Below are 22,852 nucleotides of genomic sequence, written 5' to 3' on the forward strand. Positions count from 1 at the left end.
GCAGGGCTGGCAGCGCCGCGGCGGGCGGCGCACACACGCACACACACCTCCCTGCATGTGATTAAATGGCTCGAAATCTGCTTCTGATTTCCTCGGGGAGGTGACTTTTCCCGTCTTTTCAACCCGGGATTTATTGGAGCCTTTTTACTCCGCTTCCAGGCAGCGGTCGGGGCTCAGTTTCTCCACTTCTTGCTTTTTTTTTTTTTTTTTTTTTTTTGTTTTTCCCTTTTCTCTCCTTTTCTCCCTTCCCTCCCTCCCTCTCGCAGCCGGAGCAGCCGCGGGCGGTGCGGCGGAGCGGGCGGGAGCACGGCCGGCTGCGGGCACGGCGCTGGGGACCCGCCCGCACCGCCGGGAGCGGCACTCCCGCTTTGCACTATTTCGCCTTATTCTGCTTTCTTTTCTTCCCCCCCCCGGCCCCTCTTCCCTGGCAATTTGTTACTATTACGCTTTTTTATTTTTTTTTTTTGGTGTGTGTGTGTTGCGATCAGCCAAGGGAAGGGGGACCTGCCCCCACGCCCGCCCTGCGGCTGCTGCGGCGGCCCCGGCTCCTCTCGCCGCCTGCCCCCCGGACCTGCTGCCCGGACCGACCCCGCTACCTGCGCGGCCGCGGTAAGCTGCGCTTCCAACTTCCCGGCGCCGGCGGCCCTGGCCGAGCAGCTCCCTGCTCTCCTCCCCGTCGCCCCCTCCCTCGTTGCCTTTTATTCCTCCCTCTTCCCACTCCCCCCACCCTCCCTTTATTCCCCTTTCCATCCTTTCACCGCCGAAACCGGGACCTCCCCGCAGCGGGGCCGGGGGTGCCGCCCGTCCGCAGCCGAGCCCCGCTGCCGGCCCCGCGCAGCCCCGACCGCTCCGCGCTTTGTCCCGGCCCGGCTCGCTGCCACCGCCCCGGCGGGGGGGACGCGGGGGTGCTCGGCGCTGGGCGAAGCCTCGCAGTGTCGCAGGCCCCCCCCCACCCCCCCGCCTTTGCGCGGAGCTGCTGGGGGGACCGGAGCCCGCCGAGGCGCTGAGCCCTGGCACCCACCGGCGACGGGAGCGCTGCCTGGCTGCTGCCCGCAGTGCCAGCCCCGGCTGGCCGGGCACACACGTGCTCCCTGCCTGCAGCTCCTGCCTGGCCTTCCTCCGCTCAGGTCTCCGCTGGCCTTTCTCTGCTCAGGTCTCCACCACCACAAAGCCACTGGGCACTTTGACGGGGTGGCTTTGCCCTCACCACCAACCCATGCGTGAGGCTGCTGCTGGTCCCTGCCCAGCACAGCTGTCTGAGAGACACCCCCGCTGTGAGGCAGCTCGGTGGGGGGGGGTCCCTCTGGAAATCACTCCCGCACCATGTCCTCAGCTGTGTTGCAGTCCTGGGGCCAGGCTGGGTGAGACTCCCCAGCACCCTGCCCCAAATGACAGCTGGGGTGAGGCTGGCAGTTCTGGCTGGGGCATGGATGAGTGGGTGGTGGCACAGGCAGAGTGGAAGCTAGGCTGTGTTTGGTGGGTTTGTTTCTGCTTTTCTGCCTCAGGGCTGCTGAACCCTTGTTTCTTCAAAACGCTATCCCTCTGGCAGCTTCCCCGGCCCACTGGAGAGTGGGTGGATGGAAATACCTTTCTTGGGATAAGGAATAACTGGCATGATGGGGGACGTGGCGCTCAGCAGTCTGCTGCCTTGCTTGGCTCTCGCTGAGCAGTGTTGGGTGAGGAAGGCCCCATGGGCAGCAGCAGGAGCTCTTCCGGCAGTGCAGCGGTCCTGCCGGATTGCCGTTCAGCCAGGCAGCACTTGTGCGTGGATTCTCCTCTCTCAGATGACCTCACCCCATGATCATACGGGATGTAAACCAGGCTGAGCATCCCTGTCTCCATCCATGCTGTTAGTGTCGAACCTGTAGTCGGGCTGAAATGATACTGAGTGTAGACCTGGATGTGCAAACCCCGGATGGCTGGAAATGACACAGATCCTTCTCCCCTGGTCAAGTTTGCTGGTGCCTGGTCTCAAAGCCAGGAGAGGCTGGAGCTCCCTGTAACTAGTGTAGCCGGGCTGTGGCTTGAGACATGCTTTGAAAACACCCTCCAAGGTGTTTGGATGGATGGAGGGCAACTTTTTTTTTTTTCTGCAGTATTCCATTTATAAAACAGAGGGAGCTGCTGTGCTTTTCTGATCACCTGGCTGGAGCAAGCTGGTGAGGGGACAGGAGGTCCAGCGGTCCAAACGCAGAGTGGGCTGCGGGGGTCCAAACAGCCCTTCCTCCTCCACCTGTGTGTGGAAGGAGGAAGGCGAGTAGCATTGCTGCAGAGAAGAGAGCAGGTGTAACACGGGGTTGGGAAGAAGCAGAGGTAAGTCTGGAGCCTGGGGAAGAAAGAAGCCAGACACAGGGATGCAGCTGTGGCCTGAAGCGAGGAGCCCACTAGAAATGCAAGCTGATGGGAATCTAGGCTGAGGAGCATTGCTGTTGCTCCTTGGGTGCCAGAACATGTCTTCAGCCTGGGCTGGTTGGAACAGAGGTCCCACATTGGGTGGCAGCTGGCAGAGGTGTGGATCTGAGCAGGGTTTCCCAGCCCTGAAGGAGGTGAGTGTTGGTGCAGACCCTGGGGCATGTGCTGAGACAGCTTGGTCTTCCTTCCGCAGGGAAGCAGCCCGCCATGCTGAGGGTGTCCACGGCACCTCTGCCTCCTGTTCCCCCACCCTGTTAGTCAGGCCCTGCTCCATAAGGAAGCAATTATTTTGTGCCCCCATGAGCCCCTCCCTGAGCCTGCGCAGGACACTTGTGCTCAGTATGGAAACGCGACAGATTTTCCATATTCTGCTTTGCCCCGTGATGTTTAAAAACGTACGTGACGGCCTCTTCCAAATGCTGCAGACTTGGCTGGCACTCAAGCAATAACAGGCTGTGTGACACCAGGGGCATGAAATATCGTACCAATAGCCGGGGCGAGGCAAGGGGGAGGCGGGGAAGAAAAAAAATGAGATGTCAAAGTGCAGCATGTTTCCGGCCCCGTTGTTGTGAGCCATCCTCTACCCGATGTGAGAGATCTTTCAAAGCTGGCCAAATGTTGTCATCTCTGAATACCATTTTAAATATTCATCCAGACTATTTTCAACATCTGTGCCCGGCATGTTGTGAAAAGGCAACGAGGGACGTTATGGAAACCAGATCACTTTATTCCCATATGGAGTGGAAAGGGGTTGAAGTGATGAGGACTTCTGGGCTGGGACCACGCAAGTCCCATGCATCTGCTGGGAGCAGCAGGAAGAAAGCCCTCTGCACCTTGAGGGATGCTCTGGGAGCATGTGGCAGAGCTGAGCAGCGTGGCAGGAGTGTGGAAAGGGGTTCAGGGAGGTGGGGTGGGATCAGAGTGGGGCAAAGCAACAAGTCAAGCAGTAGTAGAGGTTAATAAATAGGGTAGCATCAAGGCAGGCATGCTTTCTGCTCCTGCAAGGCCGGAGGCTCCAGATGTCTCCTTGAGCTGCTGTTGCATTGGGAGTGTGAGGAGGAGATCTCTGGCTTGCGCTGGCCAGGGGATGCGAGAGTGTTGTAGCAAAACGGATTCAGCTCCACAGCATGTGGGTGATAACATGCTTAAATCATTGTGACTTATGAATTACCAAAACGGGTGAGCAGGGACGCATCTGGGCATTCCAGCCTCTCACAGCTCTGTGCACATGGTTGGGTAGCCCAGGGACTGTTTGTTTTGTAGTGGATTTCTTTCTTCCCCCTGCCACCCCCCCACCCCCCACCCCTTTTTTTTTAGTTGTTTTCGATAACCTAGGAAATCTGGGCTCCATTTCTGCCTTTTGTAACGTCAGGCAGCAACTAATTCAAGCCAGGCCAGATTCTGACCACAGGTATGCCAGTGTAAATTTGAATGGAGTCGCTTACGTCTTGGTTTGGCCCGATCTGAATGGAGTTACTTCTGGCTGATGCCAAACGGGCTGAGGTCAGAATCTGGCCCATCCTTTCCTGCGTGCAGTGTAATTTGTATGCGTCTCCTGGCACTGCTGGGGTATCGTATGGCTTGTGTAATTCTGGCTCCGGCCTGCCAGAGTGCATTGCAGTATCTATCGCCAGGAGTGCCTGCTGCAGGAAGGCACTGCCGTGTAATTGCCCATGTGAGCTGCACATACTTTGGGGAGCAGGGTCGGAAAGCTTGAGGGGCTGCCCAGAGCACTTGGTTCCATGGATCCATAGTGCTTGGAAGCTTCTGATTTAAATATTAGAAGAGAAGAGGGAGATTGTAAAGAAAAGCAAGGCATCTCCTTGGTGCCATTAGCTGCGTCCCAAGTGGGCACCCGTTGCTCCATTAGCGGCTGGGAGGCAATTAGTACTGCCCGCCTTGCTGTGTCCCTCTGGCCTCTCCCCACCGTGCGCACTCCCTCCTGCCAGGAAGCCGAGCCTGGTCCCAGTGCCTTGGCTGCGTGGGGTTTTTCCTTTCATTTTAAATACTTCTCAGTTGTGTTTTTTTGTCACAGCGACACATGGAATGATTTATCCATGGCCGGAGCACAGTTTGGTCCTGACGTGTTCTGCTTGCTGCATCCCCCCACTCAACATCTGCCAGCTGGCACGGTGGCTGAGGGACTGGTGCTCATGGAGGGGAGGGGGGCAGAGGGACCTGGGGACCCTGGCAGCTCCCCAGGATGGGTGCTATTTATGGGGCTGGAGCAGATCTGTAGTGGGTTGCTCCCACAGCACAAGTGGCAAGGGAGAGGTGATGCCCTTGGAAGGCCCTAATGAGGTAGGAATGTGCAAGGTCTAAAAGCTTATACATCCTTATTAAGGGACATGTTGGCCATTTGTGCCCGGCTGCAGCTTCTCAGCACACTGCTCCTCTTCTGCTTTGAGTCTCCTCCCCTCCCATCTCACCAGTGCCCTCCTGCACAGAGGACACCAGAGCTGCTGGCAGGCTTTACTGGGGGTGGCACAGCTCACGGAAGAGCAATCCTCATGGATCAGCCCTATTTGAGCACTTTGGATCTATTTGCTGGGTCCACTCAAGCAGCCGGGTCCTTTGGTCCTTGCCTGGGGTTTCTCTACCCACTGCTTCATGGCTATGTTGTGCCATGAGGGGCCTTTTGGTGCCCTGTGTGGGTGGGTGGCTCTGTCGTTGCCCAGTGCTGGCACTTAGGAGTTCATCCCTGTGCACGGGGTGATGCAGCACCTTGTGGAAAGCAGGCATCCCCATCTCAACCATTTGCAAGTAAGGCCATGTGCTTTCCTAAGGTGATGCGAGCACCCCACGCACTGTGCTGCCCTGGCCTGGAGGAGAAACCCAGCCCACTGCACCATGCCAGCAGCATCGCAGAGGACCCAGGGGAGCAGCACAGGTCCCTGGCAGGAGGGCACCATTCCCCTGCCATCCCTTGGGGCTTTCCCCTTCCCCTACCAGGCAGTGCTGGCTGCTCGGCTTTAGCCATCTCCTGTCCTCTAAGCCCACATTTTTTGGTAGCAGGGCTGCAGTGGCTGGTGGAGCACCACTCAGGCTGCTCACGCCTCCCCCCTCAGCTTTAATTAGAGAAGGCTGCTCCCGTGCCACAGAGGTCCTGGGATCAAATCTGGCTAATAACCCCCTTCCCTTCCCGCCCTGTGTTGTTCCACTTAATCCTGTAATTACCTCTGCAAAGCTGTTGCTGCCCCTAGTCTACTGGGTGGTGACCCTGGGCCTGCTGTAGGCACCAGCGTCTGTATTTGGGAAAGTTTGTTCTCTTTGCCCTGGCTCACCTGCTGCACTTGCCTCAGTTTTGGGGACCAAGCACCCACCTGGTGGCTTGGCACCGGGAGACCTTGAGCTCTGGGCATGCATCTGTGCCCAGCATTGCTCTCAGCAGCACTGCCTCCCGAGAAAGTGATGGAAAAGGGAACCCACAGTGGGCTGGAGCATCACCCCGACAAGCCTCCCACAAGGCAGGGAAATGCTGCCGGCTGCTTTGGGAAGCGTGTTGCTGTAGGGAGAAGGGGTGTGGAGGTGCTGGATGCGGTAGCTAATTTTTTTTTTAAACACTTCTGAAGCGCTACGGCGGCATGACTTCCTTCCAAACCGCACGGCTGTTAGCATTCCCCGAGCGGAGGAGTGAGGAAATCGCCCACCTCAAAAATGCAGCCGCTTCTGGGGAGGAGCTGGGAGGGTGGCTGCTTCCTCGGGTGCTGCTGGTGGCCAGGAGCTGGCGGCCACTCGAGAGCCTTGCTGGGGACACCTTTGGGATGTTGTCCCTGGGAGATGCACCCCATTGTTTATGTTCCTCCTTGTGCTGGATCCAAGCGGGTGCTGGGCTGGATTCAGTGCCGAGGGGCTCATCTCCTTTCTCCCTGCTTAGTCAGCAGTGTCTCCATTTGATCTGATCCAGGGGCAGTGAAGATGGGAAGTGGAAAGGGGGGGCATATGGGGGCCGGGAGGAGAAATACCCACTCCCAGGCCTCTGGCAGTTTGCCGACAGTCCCGGGGTCACTCTGAATATGCATACAAGGGAGCAGATTGCCCTCCTCTCTGATACGGAGGTGAGGTCTGCAGAGACCACCGGCCCCGGCTCTCTTTCAGCGGGATAATGGGGTGAGCCGAGCGCGGAGCGTGCGTGCCTGTGTGTGGTCTTGCGGATGATAATGATTTCCATTCATGCCCTGCCTCTGCAGCGCCGATGCACTGCTGGGTGAGCATTGGCTCCCCGGCGGCTGCTCCTCAGCAGGAGCAGAGACCCCAAAAGTTGGGTACTGAATCTCTGGAGCTTTTGCTTTGGTCTGGCTGGCAGGAGGGACGGAGTTTGCCAGCGGGGCAGGGAGAATGGGCAGGAGATGCTGGTGCTCCCCATGTGCCCCAAAAGCAGTGGTAACCCTAGCCTGGGTCCTGGAGCTGCTGCCCCCACCCCTGCTTGTAACACCTTCACCTCTGGGCTCTCCCCTTGCCATTACTGTTGCTGGTTCTGTCTCTCTCCCCTGGGCAGGGTTTCCCCTTACCTTTGTGTGTTACCAAACAGGGAATTAAAAGGTATTTGCAGGTGGCACGTTTGAGCATGGCCCTAATCCTGTCCCATTGCTGCCATGTAGCAGAGAGGAGGTGGAGAAGATCCTCCTTAGCAGGGTTTAGTGGGTACTTTGTCCAATACTCCCTGAGTCCCCCTGGGGTGGATGGATGCAGCTGCTGAGGCATCCCCAGGGGTTTCTCCTAGCTCCTCCCAGCGCAAAGGTCTTCCCATGGGGTTGTCCTCATGCTATGTACTGCCTTGGGGCTGGTGGGATGGGAGGTAGTGGTGGCTGCACCTGGCTGGGTCCCTTTCTGTGGGGTGCACCGTGGGATGGGGATGAAGGAGAAGCTGGCAGCATCACAGGACTGAAGGGGTTGTGCTGGTCTCTGCAGGTACATACATGGCCAGGTCTTGTCGGGCATTGCAGGGGGATAGGTCAGCTTTTTGCAGCCTGCTGTGCTGGATGTGAGTACAGAAGCAGGGCTCTGGCTTGCTGCTCTGCGCCAGGCAGGTGCTGGGGATGGTCCCGTCAGGATTGCATTAGCAGGGTCAGCCAGGTGCTGTCTTCACTCAGGTTCCCAGACAGGCAGACACTGGGGAGCTTGCAGCAGCTGTGGCTTTGCCTCCTGCCCAGGAGGCAGCTGCCTGCAGTGGGGCTGGGGCTCCCGACAGAGCCTGGTGGGCTTCCTGCAGCAGGGAATGCTCTTCACTGCCTGGTGCTTGTGGCAAGGTGCTTCCTTTGCTGTGTTGATTGCTCCATCCTTGCAGCTCACCCTTCTACTCCTGCAGCCCTTGCCTGCAGCCTGCTCCTCGAGTAGGGGGTTCTCGGTAATCCAGGTGCTCCAGGGACAGCATCCCTCATCTTGTTGCCTGCTGGCTGCCCAGCCACCGCGCCATAGGCTGGTGTCCCCAAAAGGCTCCACAGCACTGCCGGATAGCGGGGGACTCACTGCTGGGGTGATGCAGAGACCACCAAGGCAGCCACCAGTTTTTCAGCACTGAGCATCTCCTTTTCCATCAGCAGAGGATTAAGCAGTGAGAAACTGGCACAGAGGTGGCAGGGCCAGGATTCGTCCTGGAGGAGATGCCCAGGGATGGGCTGAGACCCCCGTCCTCACTCCTGCCTCGGCGGGCACAGGCTCTAGCACTGGCTGAGCAGCTGAGCATGGCTTGGAAGGGAGGAGCTTCCCCCCATTTGCGGTTTGGCAGCTCAGAAACAGGCAGCTTTCTTCCACAGCCATGCTCCTTTTTTTTTTTTTTTTTATTTTTGGTAAAAGGGGAAAAAAAACCCCAACCAAACAAAAAAACCCAGATCATTTGAAATGGGCTGTTCCCTGCCAGCCTCCTTTGGCCAGTGTGGGCAGCTGGACCGGCAGGAGTGGTGCTGGGGGCTGTAGATGGGAAGCGCAGCATCTGCTATGCTGGGTCATGCTGCCGGCACAGGCCTTTGTTCCTGCGAGTGAAGTGCAAAACTCTGTAAGGATTCACTAGTGGGAGAAGGGACAATGAGAGGATCCCCTCCACCTGCCCTGCCTGTGCCACAGGCTGGCAGAGGCCAGAGAACCTGGCTTGGTGGCTGGGGTGGACAGTGTGGCCCCTCCAGCCAAATGTGGGATGGCAGGTCTGATGCCATCCATCAGCTCAGCCAGGCAGCTCAGGTCTCTGCCGCCAGCTGCAGTGTTTGGGGCCATTCTCAAGTGAATCTGTGAGGAATGGCAGTTTGCATGATGCTAAGGATGTGGCATGGCCGATCTGTATCTTGTGGGATGCTCCTGCTGCAGCTGGAGTTGGTGGGAGGGGACATGAACTCCAGCTCCTCTTCCACCCTCCAAGCCAGCGATGATATGGGAGATGGGCCGTGTCCCCTGGGAGCCACCCAGCACCCCTTACCCTATGCTGCAGCTGCTGGGAGAGGAGCTCAGCCAAACCCTGCATTTGGTCCTTGCCTTTCCCTCCATTAACAGACAGGCCAGACCCAGACCTGGGTTTCTTGGGGGTGAGGCCAGAGTCACCTCCCTTTGCCACTGGGAATGCTCAGGTAGTGTGGCAGTGGGATCTGGAGGGGACCCAGTCCCAGCTTGGAGAAGCCACCATGTCCATGGCCAGCAGGATGCTGCTGGGGCTGTGGCACAGCAGGGAAAGTCATGCTGGACCCAGGAGCCCTGGGGCTTCATCCTGGAGAGCTCCTGCCTGTTGCAAAATGTCCCTGTAAGTTGTTTTTGCTGCTGCTCCTTTCTCCTGCACTGGCAGGAGCTGTTTCAGACCGCAGTTGGATAACCCAGAGCTCGCAGCTACTGTTGCAGCTGGAAGGTCTCCCTAGCTCTTCCCTGCCACCAGTCCTTGGCAACCGCATGACAGCTGGGGCTGGTGGCAGATGTGAACAGTCTTGTCACCCCTGAGAGTTTATAAGAGGCTGGGGGAGGGCTGGACCCTAATTTCAATCTCCTCCTTCCAAAGCTAAGCTCCTTTTGCCATTTCCCGTGGTATTTCACTCTCGCTGATGAGCGGTGAAGGATGGGTGTGGATAAGGCAGTGCAAATTGCCTCCCTGCCCCGCTCCCAGGGTGCTGCATCAGTAGATGTGGGGTGGGAAGGTGGACACGGGTTGAGGGCCAGGCATGGGGGTGTTCCCCATCCCTTACTAGCCACCCTGCATGGGCAGTGCCACGGCCGTGTGGCTCCTGGCAGGGCTGCCAGTGCCATTTGCTCTTTCTGCTCTTGCCTTAGGGAGGAGCCTTTTCCCTCACCCTGGGAGGATGGAGGTCCTGCAGCTCCTGCGTCTGCTCCTCACCACCGCCATGCTGGGCCTCTCCCAGACAGTGAACCCCTTCATGGCCCAACAGACTCCACCAGACCCTTGCTATGATGAGAGCGGTGCTCCTCGCCGCTGCATCCCTGAATTTGTCAACGCTGCCTTTGGGAAAGAGGTTCAAGCCTCTAGCACATGTGGGAAGCCCCCGACACGGCACTGCAATGCCTCAGACCCCCGCCGAGCCCACCCACCCGCCTATCTGACTGACCTCAACACTGCATCCAACATGACATGCTGGCGCTCAGAGACCCTCCACCACTCGCCCCAGAATGTCACCCTCACCCTTTCCCTCGGCAAGAAGTTTGAGGTGGTCTATGTCAGCCTCCAGTTCTGCTCGCCCCGTCCCGAGTCAACTGCCATCCTGAAGTCCATGGACTATGGCAAGACCTGGGTGCCATACCAGTACTACTCCTCCCAGTGCCGTAAGATCTACGGCAAGCCCAGCAAAGCCACTGTCACCAAGCAGAATGAGCAAGAGGCTCTCTGCACTGATGGCCTCACTGACCTCTACCCCCTCACTGGTGGGCTCATTGCCTTCAGCACTCTTGATGGGCGACCCTCTGCCCAGGACTTTGACAGCAGCCCCGTGCTCCAGGACTGGGTGACGGCCACCGACATCCGTGTGGTCTTCAGCCGCCCACATCTTTTCCGTGACCTGGGCAGCCGGGATGCTGGTGAGGAGGAGGGAGGTACTGGCTCGACCCCCTATTACTATGCAGTGGGGGAGCTGCAGGTTGGTGGGCGTTGCAAGTGCAATGGACATGCAGCACGCTGCGTGAAGGACAAGGAGCAGAAGCTGGTGTGTGACTGCAAGCACAACACTGAGGGTCCCGAGTGTGACCGCTGCAAGCCCTTCCACTATGACCGGCCCTGGCAGCGGGCGAGCGCCCGGGAGGCCAACGAGTGTCTGGGTAAGTGCTTTTTAATTTTTTATTATTTTTTTTCTGGGGCTGAAACCCTAAAATGGGTTACTGGGGGAGGAACTGGTGGGTGCTGAGCTGAAGTGATGGAGCGTGCTTGTCTGGAAGTGCTGAGGAGCATCCCCCTTGCTGGAGGGCTGGGAAAGGCTCAAACATCTACCTGGTCTCTGCTGCAGGTGCTCACCCTCCAAAAAACCACTGGTGTCAGTAAACCTCGGTGTGGGATGCCCTGCAGGAGGTGTTTCCCTCGGGCAGTAAACCAGCAGTGCCTGTGCCAGGAGGGGCAATCATGGCAGGCCCCTGCGAGATGTGCTTTGAGGCAGGGAGCAGGCAGCAAAACCTGGCAGAGATTAGGGAAATACTCGAGATATCTCCATTCAACATTTCATCATCTGTGTTCAGTCTGGCACGGTGCTTTCCATGGTGCTTTTAGCTTTTTGGTCCTTGCAAAGGCTTCCATGAGTTAAAAATACCATCATTGAAATGAAACGTTTCTGAAGCGTCAAACTGGCGTTGCTTGGCTGTCCCGCTTGCAAATCTTTGTGAGATTTTAGTGGAGGTTTTTGCCTTTTGTCCTGATTTGGGATGGGGTTGGGGGATGCCAGAGCCCTGTGAAGGTCTGGGAGAGGGAGGAAGAGCCTCTTGCTCCTGCTGGACTGGAGCCCAGGTCCCAGGGGGTGGCAGGAGGATGGAGACAAGGGAAAGGCATACCATTAATCAGCCCCTGAAAGGCTCAGTGGATGTGCCGGAGGTCAGAGGGACCTGTTAGTATTTGTGATCAGTGTCTTGTTGAGATCCCAGCTGTTGGCTTTATGTGTGTGTGTGTGTGTGTATATATATTACAGTGGATTTCTTTTAGGAATGGCTAAAAAAGCAGTGGATTTCAAGCAAGTGCTGGAGATGATGCTTTAAAGCACCTCACACCCTGTAAGAATGTGCCAGCCCTTGCTTTTTCTCACTTGTCTCAGAAAGATGAGTTTTGGATCAAAATTCAGGGAAAAACCCCCACCCTCAACTTTGCACCCTGCACAGGGCTGCTGCCTCCAGCTGCCGGCAGGTCGGGCAGGGGAGGGCTCCGGCTGGTGGGTGAACCCATGGAGGCCACCTGGGACAGAAGGAGGACCCTGACCCGATGTCTGCCTCCCTTGTAGCACCCCACACTGCATCTGCCTCACCACTGAATCCTCCAGTAAAGCAGCATGGTGGCTCTGCTGGCACAAAAGCAGTTAAACCAGAGGAGGCTCATTTTGGGGGAGCATCTGCAGATCTCCTGTGCGTCGTGCCCATTGTGGGGTGAGGGTCTGGTGCTGCAGGGCCGTGCTCCTGAGCATCCCTGTCCCCAGCTGCGTCACCCTGTTGGCAGATGGGGCTGAAAAGATAAATGAGGGAGAGAAGAGGAGGTGGGGGCACAGCGCGGTCCCTTCAAGCTCCCCCCAACAAGCCCCGCGCACAAAGACCTTTCCCCGAGCTGCGTGTGAAAGTAGTTTTTCCTGTTGATTCTCTCCCCTTCTTTCTCCCTTTCCCCTATCGGGCTTTGTGCCCTCTCTGAAGGGACCTGAAAGAGCTTCTCCATCACCCGCCTCCGAAGGGCTTAGCGGCTGAAAGCTGGATTAGCTCCCCGAGCCTTCCCCTCTGTGCCTTTCAACAATGACATCTCCCCAGCCAGCACGAACAGACGCAGCAATTAGCACCAATTAAAAGGAGAGGCCGCCCGGGAAGTTCCCTTTGCTCAGCCTGGGGGCTGCGGGGTTTCGGGCTCTCTCCTCTGGCCGGGCATCACTGATGCAGGCTTGTGGTGGATGGTCACGCGTGGCTGGAGAGGAGTGAGCAGGAGGAAGGTGGATGGATGCAGGAGCTTGTCAGCCCAGTGCTGGCTGAGGGGCAGGGTTGGGGGGGCTGCAGCACCCCGGCAGTGGGTCCAGATGGAGCCATAGGGCTGGCACAGCATCAGGTGGTGTTGGGATGTCACCTCTTGTCTCTGTGCTCTCCAGCACCCTGCATGGGGGTTTGTCCCCCTTCAGTGCATGGGTGTCTCTGCCTGCTCAGGCATGGGGATAAATTCATGTCCTGCACCGTATCACGGAGCTGGGACATCCATTCAGGCAGCTGAAGGTGAGGGCAAACTTTTCTTACTTCACATGAATTTCTGCCTCTGGCTGGTGTGGGGAAATGCAGGGGTGAAACAGCCCTGTGATGCCTGGGGTCTGAGCATATGCACGGGTCATGACCTCGCCATGGCTGCCATAGGGTGGCCGTGGCATTCGCAGGGACATCACTGTGCCACAGCATGACTTTGGCAAGCAGGCAGGTTTGGGGATGTTGCAGCCAGGATGGTGACAGTGGATTTGCCATGCTGCTGGCTTGGCAAGAGGGCACAGTGCCAGCTCCATGCCGCAGGGTGCGTGGCCCTGTGCCTGGTGGTTAGAGAGCAGTGCCATTGGTCTGTGGGTACAGGGGGCTTCCCAATACCCCAAAAGGGCTGTGTGTCCTGTGGGGAGCTTGTTCCGCCAATACTGGAATGCTCTGTGTACCCTCTGCTGTGCGCTGCCCAAAACGAGAGAGAGAGAGAGGGTCAGGAAGGAGAGACACGTGTCCCCATCCATGTGTGTCCCCAGCTTTTAGCCTGGGTCAGGCTCAGCGAAGCATAATCCCAGCAGAGCGGCCAGCGGGAGCAGGATCACCAAAATCCCAAGCCCCAACTGTGTGATGCATCAGCTTTATTCTTGCAGACTCACACCTCTTCCTTCCCGCTGCTGGTCCCTGCCTGCACACACTGAGCTGCTTGGGGCAGCCTGGTCTCCCCCTCGGCAGGCTGCCCCCCAAACCCCCGGCCTGGGGAAGGGGGGGAATTGGATTAGCACAAGGCAGCCACTGGAAGTAATTGATGCACTCGCTGGTAATGCGGGAGCTCTTGTTCCCTTTGTGGTGGCCGCGGCGGGAGCGCTCCCGGGAGCACCGGGATAATGCACGGGGCTCGCTTTGATCGGGGGGCTCGGCGGGGAAGGGGCTGCGCTCTCCTGGGAAGACTTTGCTGCCTGCTGCTCCCTTCGCTTTGGGCTGGGGGGCTGTGGCAATCGATCCGAGATGCCAGTGCCTGAAAACACAAATCCCTGGAGGGGTGATGTGATTTAGTGGATCCCATGTGCTTCCCCCATGTCCTCTGCCCCTTCCTGTACATGCATGCTTGCTTTCTCTGTCTCAGCACTTCCCAGGCAAAAACTATCTCAGAAATGCCCCAGTGACCTGGCCTGGGCTCTTTTACCCTGCGGAGCAGGATCCGTGCTGCCGGTGGCCTGTTGGCAGTCGCATCTGCAGCCCCTTCCCTTGCCGCGTGCCCCACGGTGGGGTGCTCCCCAGCCTCTCCCAGGTGTGCTGGGAACCAGTGTGTTCCCAGTAGCACTGGCCCCAGCTCTTCCCAGAGAAAGTGGGGGGAGTGTTGCAGGGTAGGTGATGGCTTTTGGAGGTGGGCAGGTGGGCAGAATCCCCCCTGCCACCCCTGCCTGGGCACCTGCTCCCCGCGGGGTGCAGCATCCCAGATGATCTGGGGAGGCAGCCACCACTGTGGTGAAGGGGATTAACTCTTGTCTGACCATCCTGAGTCCTGTTCCTCTGAGGATGGGGCTGGAGCAGCTCAGTCTTGTCCCTCGCACACCTATCCTCAGCTCACAGCCCCTCAGGGAGGACTCTTCACTTCTATTTCCCCTCTTGCTTCTTAGTGGTAGAGGCAGGAGCCCAGGCCCCTTTCTCTAAACACCTTCCCCATGATGGAGGGGCAGTGCGGATGGGATTGAAGGGGCTTTTCTGGTCTCTGTTCCCATCCCCAGGGCGGAGGTGCAGCCCCATCCTGCCCTGCCGTCCCAGCTGGGCTCTCCTCCAGCCAAAGCAGGGGCGTAGCTCGAATCCGCTGCGGGTTGGCAGCAGTGGCCGGTCTAGGGTTTCGCTGAGCCGGCTGCCTTTGCTAATTATTCCCAGGGAGCTTGCAGGGGCGGCGAGCCCTGCTTCTGCCCCGCGGGCTCCGTGGCCTGCACCCATGTGCCCCGGCACATGGTGCTGCCTGTCCTGATCCAGGGTCCCTGCCCCAAAGCCCCTCGTGCCATTGCTCTGAGCTCTTCCATGTGCAGCAGCCCAGAGGAGAAGAGGTTGTAGGGTGGCCAGGGCCTGGGCAGGGGTTCAAACACCATCAAAAGAGGAACATAAGGTTGTTCCATTGCAAGGTGTTGACGTTTAATTAGTCTATTATAGCAAATTATTAGATCTTGTGATTGTTTAATTGATCATATGATTGTTTAATTGGCATACTGTACAAGGGCGGAAGTGAGCTACCACGTAATTAGCCCCAAACTGTGCAATTAAATTCTTATTAATACCCCAAACAGCAGGGAACATTCAAGCCTTTAATTAGTGATTAACGGGAGACAGACAGAGCTTGCAACCAAGTCGGCACTGAGGAACAGTGCAAGTATTTAGCTGGGTAAGAGTGGGGACCCGTCTGCTCTGATTAGTGCTGGATGGCTGCGCCGGGGGGGGTGAGGGGACAGTCACGCGTGCTGGTGTGACCCTGTCCCCAAGCAGGGGACAGCCACCCCTTCCTGCATGGCCAAGCCCAGCCAGGTACCCATGTTGGCTGGTCGGGATCACGCCAAAATCCCGGCTTGGTTCCTGCTAAGCCGGCGGCAGTTTGCTGATGCCCAGCCGGGGCTGGGAGCAGCAGTCCAGCGTGGGCAGCATTGCTGCATGCAGGCAGAGGGGACCCGATGCTGGGCAGCCAGAGGAAGTTTCTTCCCAAAAGCTGGCTCCTGGGAGGATCTGCAGCATGTTCCCAGGGAAAGGTGGCCCCGGGACTGATGGAGACATGCCAGCCAGGAGGGGCCCCAGCCTGCGGCAGGGTCGGTGATGCCGTGAAAAGGTCCTGGCCAGTTACTCTCTCACTGATTAAACTGGAGGCAGAGAGGGACCCGCGCCAAGGGCAGCGAATCATTTACCTGACCTTTCTCCTCCGTCGCCCATCGCCTCCCCTCTGGGCTGCTGTCCTCTTTCCGTCCAGAGAGGATGCCGGGGGCTCACAGGAGTGGCCCCGAGCATTCCCAGCGGGACAGTGAAGCTGCCTTTGGGGGTGACCTAACTGGTCTTTTGGTGACGTAAGGGAATAACAAGGCAGCTCTACCCCAAAAAAGTTGTTCCTTTGCTGCACTTATGCGTGGCTGCCTCAGTTCAGTGGCATAGACCACCCCAACTTGTCCCTGTGCCATTGTCTCGTGAGTGCAAGAGCAGCCTGGATGTTGAGATACTTCACTGCATCTCTCCTGGCCCTGGCAAAGCCTGGCCAAGTGTCAGCATCCCTGGCACAGCATTATCCTACGCTGCTCAGGACCATGGGCAGTATTTGCTGCTCTCCCTCCAGGAGCTTTGTCCCAGTGCCTAGCCCCATGTCAGAATTGGCCTCAGAAGTCCCTATTTTTCACTGGCACTGGGGGGACGGGGGGGGAGATGGGGAAGAGCTCAAAAGGTTCAAGCCTCCAAAGGCACCTACCACTACACCAGAGTGTTATTTTGATGCCTGCCATGTGATTTTTACACTAATCTCGTAACCCGGGGCAGCTCCCAGGGGAGCTGAGTTTTGAGTGCATGGTGACGGCAGCACCAAGGCTGGCAACAACCTTTCACTCAATTCATTTAAGCCTCCAAAAAGGCTCTTTTTTAGGTCTGGGGTTTGCTCCGGTTTTCTTCCCCGAGCATCTCCGAGGCCAGAGCAAGGCAGGCGAGGGAGCGTTTGATCTGCCCGGGCTGAAGCTCCCACCAGCGCTGCTGGCTGGGGGGGAGGCAACTTCACACGACTGCCAAGCCAGGCCTAAGCAGTTAAATCTGGGCTGACACGTTAATGAATTTCACAGTACGCCTGGAAAAACTCTCACCCAACCTCAATTTACCAGCGCGGGGAGGGGGCCAGGGCTGGGGGAGGAGGGCGCCGCATTTTGCCGAAGGAAATCTTGTTCCCATTATCTTTTTGCGAGGGTGTTAAGCAGGAATGGGCATTGCTTTGCCTTTTTATCTCGCACACGTGGAATCGGGCGGGGGGGCTGCGCGGTTCCTGTGGCTAATGAAAAAATAGTGTGCGTTTGCCGGGTCATGCATATGTGTGTGTGCATGTGCTGGCATCTGTGCATGCATATTCGTGCATGTTTATGCATGCATACACATGAGCATGTGTATGAATGTGCATGCCTGCACGTGTAAGCGTGCAGGTTTGTGTACACATCTGTGTGTGCATGTGTAATGGTATGTAGATATTTCTGTGTGCATGCATGTGCACACATACGTGCTTGTGTGCACATGTAATGATTTGTGGATATTTAGGGGCATATTTGTGTGCCCACGTTCGTGTATATGTGTTTGTGTGCATATGAGCTTGTGAGTGTGCCTGTGGGTGTTTGTGTGTGCACACGCATGCATGGATTGCTATTGGGGCTTCTTTGTGTGCATCCACATGCATGCAGGGTCAAGCCTTAAATATAAGGAATGTGGGGCCTCTGTGGCTGACGCTGAGGATGGTACCCTGTGAGGCAGCAAGGACAATGCCATCACACCCCCTGGCACGAGACAGGTGGTCCTGCAGAAAGGCTGGGTGGGCTCTGTCACCAGAGCCAGCTGTTGGTGAAGGGGCAGGGGGGACGGCAGGGCTGCAGGTACCCAGCTGGCCCTGCTGAACCCCCCAGTTGCACCCCTCCATCGCACACTCGTCTGCCTTCAGCCAAGCAGTGCCCTGTCCCTACATGTGCCCTTTCTCGTCTGCCCTGACCTCCCAGGACCGGCCCCATGGGGCGGCAGATACTGCACATCTGGCCGGCACATGGGGGCCAGCTGTGCTGTGCCATGCCCTGCCCATCCCACTCCCCCGGTGCAGGCAGCCCTGGCCCTCAGCAGCAGCGGGTGGCACCGGGGCAGATCCAGCCCACCCAGGGGGGATTCCAGGCTTTGCCTCTTGTCCTCACCTTCTCCCTTTCCCTTGCAGCCTGCAACTGCAACCTGCATGCCCGACGCTGCCGCTTCAACATGGAGCTGTACAAGCTCTCGGGCAGGAAGAGCGGCGGTGTCTGCCTCAACTGCCGGCACAACACAGCGGGGCGGCACTGCCACTACTGCAAGGAGGGCTTCTACCGGGACCTCAGCAAGTCCATCACAGACCGTAAGGCCTGCAAAGGTAAGCTGGGGGTGTCTCCGTGTGGGCGGTAGCATAGGTGATATAATCTCTTCTGGATTCCTTGCTCTTCCCTTCCATGCTTGGGGCATCCCTCTGCTCAAATCCCAGCTTCTCCCTTCAGCAGCTGCAGGTCACCTCCAGGCTCCATCACGCTGGTCACCTCTGCCACACTAAGGGCAACAGACAGGGACATCATTTTGAGCCCACGGTCTCCTTCAGGGATGGGGACGATGATGATGGGCAGGGAGCAACCAGAGTCCCAGGAGCCCTGGGAAGGTCCTGGTGTGGCAGTACCTGCTGTGCAGTGCAGTCAGTGTTTGGAGAGATGCTGGGCAAGTGCTGAATAAGGCATGTGACTAAACATCTGTGATGCTGACAGCGTCTGGGCCATAGACATGCATTCAAGCTGCTTCACAAAATGACCCGTGATGGCTTCCCTGCCTTGGAGGGCTGGGGGTGCTGATGCAGGTTTTCCTCTCCCTCCTAGGCTGTAGTGCAGGACCCCACAGTGTGTATTTCAGCTGTGGGGTGGCACTTGGGACCTCTTTTTTGGGAGATGCTGTGCAACATGTCTCCCAGTGCCTGCAGGCAGGGTAGTTTGTCCCCAGGCTGGCCAGGAGCCGCACTGGCTCCAAGCCATCAAGCCACAGCTTGACCTCACAAGGTCTCCAGCCTGTGCCAAACATCACAAAACCTGCACCTCTCCTCTCCCACTAGCTCCTGGCAAAGCCTGTCTGGTTTGTCTTATCTCTCCCTGTTCAGCCCCCTCTGTGGAGCCATCTTCCTTTGTGAAGCCTCAAAACAATAGTTTCACTAAAGAGGCTGAGATGGCCACAGCTGCTCTGAGGCTGGGAATTCATCCCTGATTCATCTTTTTCCAGCTTAGATTGCAAGTACCTCCCAGAAAGGAGCGCATCATCCCTCTCGAGTGCATTGTGCAGCCACAAGAGCACGAGGCACCTTCACTGCTGTGAGGACATGATGCTGGCATGTTTATGTAGGGGCTACAGGAACTGCTGAAGCAGATTTCAGACCATTAATGTGTCCACAGAGCTAAACTGAAGGATTTGGCTTTGGGGTTCCCTTCTTGGGTGCATTAGTATTGTTTGTAGGTATGGCTCTTGGGGCCCAGATGTAATAGGTAAAATCCCTCCGCTGCCTGTGCTGCATCAGCCACCCCTGCCTCACCGCATCCTTGTTCCCACAGGAGTGCTGCGAGGATGGAGCAAAGGGAGAAATTTCCTACATTTGACTGATGTTGTGGCAGCAGCAGCAACATGGCTGAGGGGGCACTGGCAGGGGGACCCCTGCTCGCACCCAGTGCGTTAGCAAACGGTGAACTAATCATTTTTAATAACCTGAGCAGTTGATTTGACAGGTCCCACCTCGGCAGACCATGGCCCCAGGGGACCACACGCTGCTTCCCAGAGCCATGGCCTTGGCCAGCCCATGTCACAGCTATGGCTGGGGGCATGGCAGCCTCCCAGCAGCAGCAAGGATTTCCCATTGACAGGGCTCATGCCAGGGAAGAGAACACTTCCCCACCCCCCCCACCCCCCCAAAAAAAAATTTAAAATAAAACCAACCAAATAAATCAAGCAGCATTTGGCTAAGTGCCGGAAGCAGAGAGGAGGGTAACTGAATATGGTACGGGTCTGTGGGACCAGGGGCACTGTGGGCGCAGTGTTTCCTGCCTGGGCCTGTGGCTCAGGTCCCTCTGTTTTCAGAGCTGAGGATGGAGGAAGCAGAGGGGCCCTGGCTGCCTCAGTCTGCCTGTGCCTGCCTCATGCAGGCATCAGCCTGCGGTCTGTCAAGGCAAGTCCTGCTCCACCATCCTCACAGGGCAGTAATTGTGGAGTGTCAAGGTGATGGAAAGCATCTTGGATTCAAAGTGACTCCTCTGGAAGGGATGGGGTGGGCAGAGCATCGTAGCGTGCTCAGGAGCTGGTGGGATGGGGCGAGGGCTGATGCCACTGTGCAGGAGAAATGCCAGTGACCAGTGCCCAGGCTGGAGCAGAGGAGTGGGGGGCTGCAGCAGGTCCCCCCTTGCAGACAACCCCCCCGCCCTTGTCTGTCCCCGTGCCAGGCCACAGGCAGGTCTCTGCCAGCCTGACCTGGAGGGTGCCGCTTCCGGAGGGCTGGCAGGGTCTGCCCGTGGGTTGGGAATGCTGCACGGATCAGCCTGGCCAGATGAACATGTGCACAAGGGCTGTCCCCCGCTACGGTGCATATGTTGAGGAGGATCTGGCAGTAAAGGCAGTACCCTGCGTCCTGGGAGCCAGTTCTTAGCTCTGCCTCAGGGAACAGAATTAATAATAAAATCCCTGATGCTTCCCTTTTGGCTGCCCCTCCTTCAGTAAAGCAGAGAGCATTTCCACCCTTTCTTATACTTAGCCAGTGGTGGACTGGTTGAGATTGGGAGCTCCTTGGGAGCACCTGGGAGCCTGCCTGCCTAGTGCCATGAATGGGAGCTGGTGCTGCCAGAGAGATCTATACACGCACAGAGAGAGGACAAAACAGTTTGGGCTTTGTTTCTCCAAGGGTGCGTCCTGTACCTATGGCTTGGGCATCTACGCTCCTGCAAGAAAAAAATAAAAGGAAAAACAGGGCTCAGGACAGTAGATGTTAAAAGCTGCTGTGAACTGGGGGCTGCAGTTATGAACAAAGGTTTCTGCTCCTACTGCAGTGCTGGTGTAGGGCAGAAGCTGAGCATCCCAGCAAAGCTGGGTGTTGCAGGCTCTGGGAATGAAGCTCAGTTCATATTCAGGAGGTGAAATACTAGCCCAGAGGCTAGGGACTATTACATTTTATTTAAACAAACCCCAGCACATGTTACTAAATAACTATCCAACCAAACCATCAAATCATGGTTTGTCTCTGCTGGGATGCAGTGTCTTCACAATAAGCACAAAAATATCAACTGCAGATTGCACAAGCCTGCATCTCCTGCCAGCAACTGAGCGGAGCCCTCAGCCACTGTCCAGCAAGTGGGGAGGCGAGCTCTTCCCTCCAGCCGCTGGCCCAACAGCAGCTGCTGTCACTGCTGGACCCTGCTAGACGGAAAAGCTGGGAGGATGGAAAAGGCAGAACAACCTGCAGGATTAATTCAATGGTGGTAATTGAAAAGTCAAATAAAGAATGGCTGTGCATTAATCCCTGTAATTTAAACAAAGCTGTAAACCGTGAGCTTTCTCCAATGAAAACTGGTGAAGCAGTAGCAGCTAAGCCTTAAGATGCAAAAATACCCTCAATATTAGGTGCAAGACATGCTTTCTGGCAAGCACAGCTCGATGAGTTAAGCTCCAAGCTAGTGACTTAATCCACCATTCAAGCACTGTGGGCCAGATCCTGGCAACCAGCAGGGCTGTGAGCAGCAGGGCTCGGTGTGTGGGCAGCCGGCATGGAGCTGTGCTGTTCCCCCAGCACCTGCATTCCCTGGTGCCAGGATGGGGTCCCTGAGCCATGCGCCCCACTGTGAGTTCTGTCAGGATGAGGAGGGATGGAGATGCTAGAGCCAGAGCAGTGGGATGCGGCCACAATGGGACATGGGACTGGTCGGGGCAAGCACTGGGTGTTGCCTCAGATGTTTTTCCCATTGGAGCGGGAAGGAGCAATGGATTTTGTGGGACTGTGGGAAATCCCACCATGACAGGGCGAGGGGCCAGAGATTGGTCTGGCAGAGACCAAGGTCATCTCCAAAAGACACTCTGAGCAAAGCTGCCTTAGTTGCCGATCCAGGTAAAACATCAAGACTCATTGAAAGCCTTCTTCCATGGCATGAGGAGAGATCCGCTTTAGATGACTTGGATCCTGATTGTGCTGAGATTTATGTCCGTTCTTAAACTTTACACCAGGAATACACCGCTGGGGCCCAAGAAAGACCCCATGTTTCTGACAGCCCTGCGTCATGCCAAGACTCGCTCTCTCACTGCCATTTGTTATCACAGCTGAGCCCCCAAAATATCCTCGTCAGAAAGACGTCCGCTTCCAGTCCCAGCCAAGATCTGATAAGGACAAAGCATCTGGTCCTGATTAGAGGCTGCTCACTCTGGTTTCTGGCTGTGCGAGAGCGGGGCTGAGGAGCAGCTCCATGGTGCTCCCACCAATTCCATCTGGTGAAAATTAGGGAAACTATACCATCGGGGGCTGCGGGGTGGTGGTGGTGTTGTTTTTGTTTTGCCTTGGAATCATGTTCAACTCTTACACTGATGGAGGCTGAGATAACCTTCTTCAGCTCATAGCCAGCCCAGCCCTGGGCTGGCAGATGGGGAGGTCCTCTCCTGAGCGAGCATCTCCTTCCCACATCCCTCCATGTAGACAGTCTTTGGTGGGTCTATCATCTAGTGTGGTGTGATGGAGAGCCGCTTTGGGTCTGTTCTCGGGGTGAAGACCCAACTTTCACCTACCTTAGGTGTGGTCTGTCCCTGGGGATGCTGTGTTAGAAAGGAAGGGGGGCATCCTTTGGCTGGAGTCTCCAGGAGCTCGGATGGGTACTGAGGCTCATGAGCTTGGCAAGCATTGAGAAGATGCACTTTAGACCATCCTAAAATCAAGACAAGTCCAAGGTTTGTGTAAAAGCTCGGTGTTGGTTTACCTCCATGGACTGAAAAGCTCAGAGGTGGGTGAGCAAGTGGAGAAAATGCTTTTTACTGCTGCAAAAGGACCATCACCCTGGGGTTGAGGTGAGGGAAGAGCAGACCTTCTGCCTGCTTTCTGTCCTGGTAGTGCCCCCAGTCCCACCCTGACCGTGAACAAGGTTTGCGTAGCCCCCTGTGAGCCCCTCTCCCTTTGCTTGCACAGGGCACGGCTGGCAGCAGTGCAGGGCTGCCCGTGGAAGTCCCTGCTCCCGCCTGCATGCGTGCCGGGCTCTCCCAGCGCTGCTGCCTGCAAAGCCAGAGGGGAGAAACTGTGTCCTTCAATGCGAGTTGGTGTCTGCAGGTGCCCACGTGAGCTGTGGGGTCTCCAGGGGCTCATCCTAAACCATCCTTGTCA

General features: G+C 57.0%; 1 protein-coding gene across 1 annotated transcript in view; it reads left to right on the forward strand.

The window, feature by feature from the left end:
• Positions 1 to 503: 503 nt before the first annotated feature.
• The window catches only part of NTN3 (netrin 3), a 31,940-nt gene continuing 9,591 nt past the window's right edge, over positions 504 to 22,852 (forward strand). Inside the window, exons 1-3 of the mRNA XM_055805587.1 lie at positions 504 to 609; positions 9,658 to 10,653; positions 17,672 to 17,860. Of these exons, the coding sequence (XP_055661562.1) occupies positions 9,687 to 10,653; positions 17,672 to 17,860 (1,156 nt within the window). The 5' untranslated portion in view covers positions 504 to 609; positions 9,658 to 9,686. The remainder of the gene's footprint in view (positions 610 to 9,657; positions 10,654 to 17,671; positions 17,861 to 22,852) is intronic.

This window comes from Falco peregrinus, chromosome 5, assembly GCF_023634155.1.
Source record: "Falco peregrinus isolate bFalPer1 chromosome 5, bFalPer1.pri, whole genome shotgun sequence".
Classification (NCBI taxonomy): Eukaryota; Metazoa; Chordata; class Aves; order Falconiformes; family Falconidae; genus Falco; species Falco peregrinus.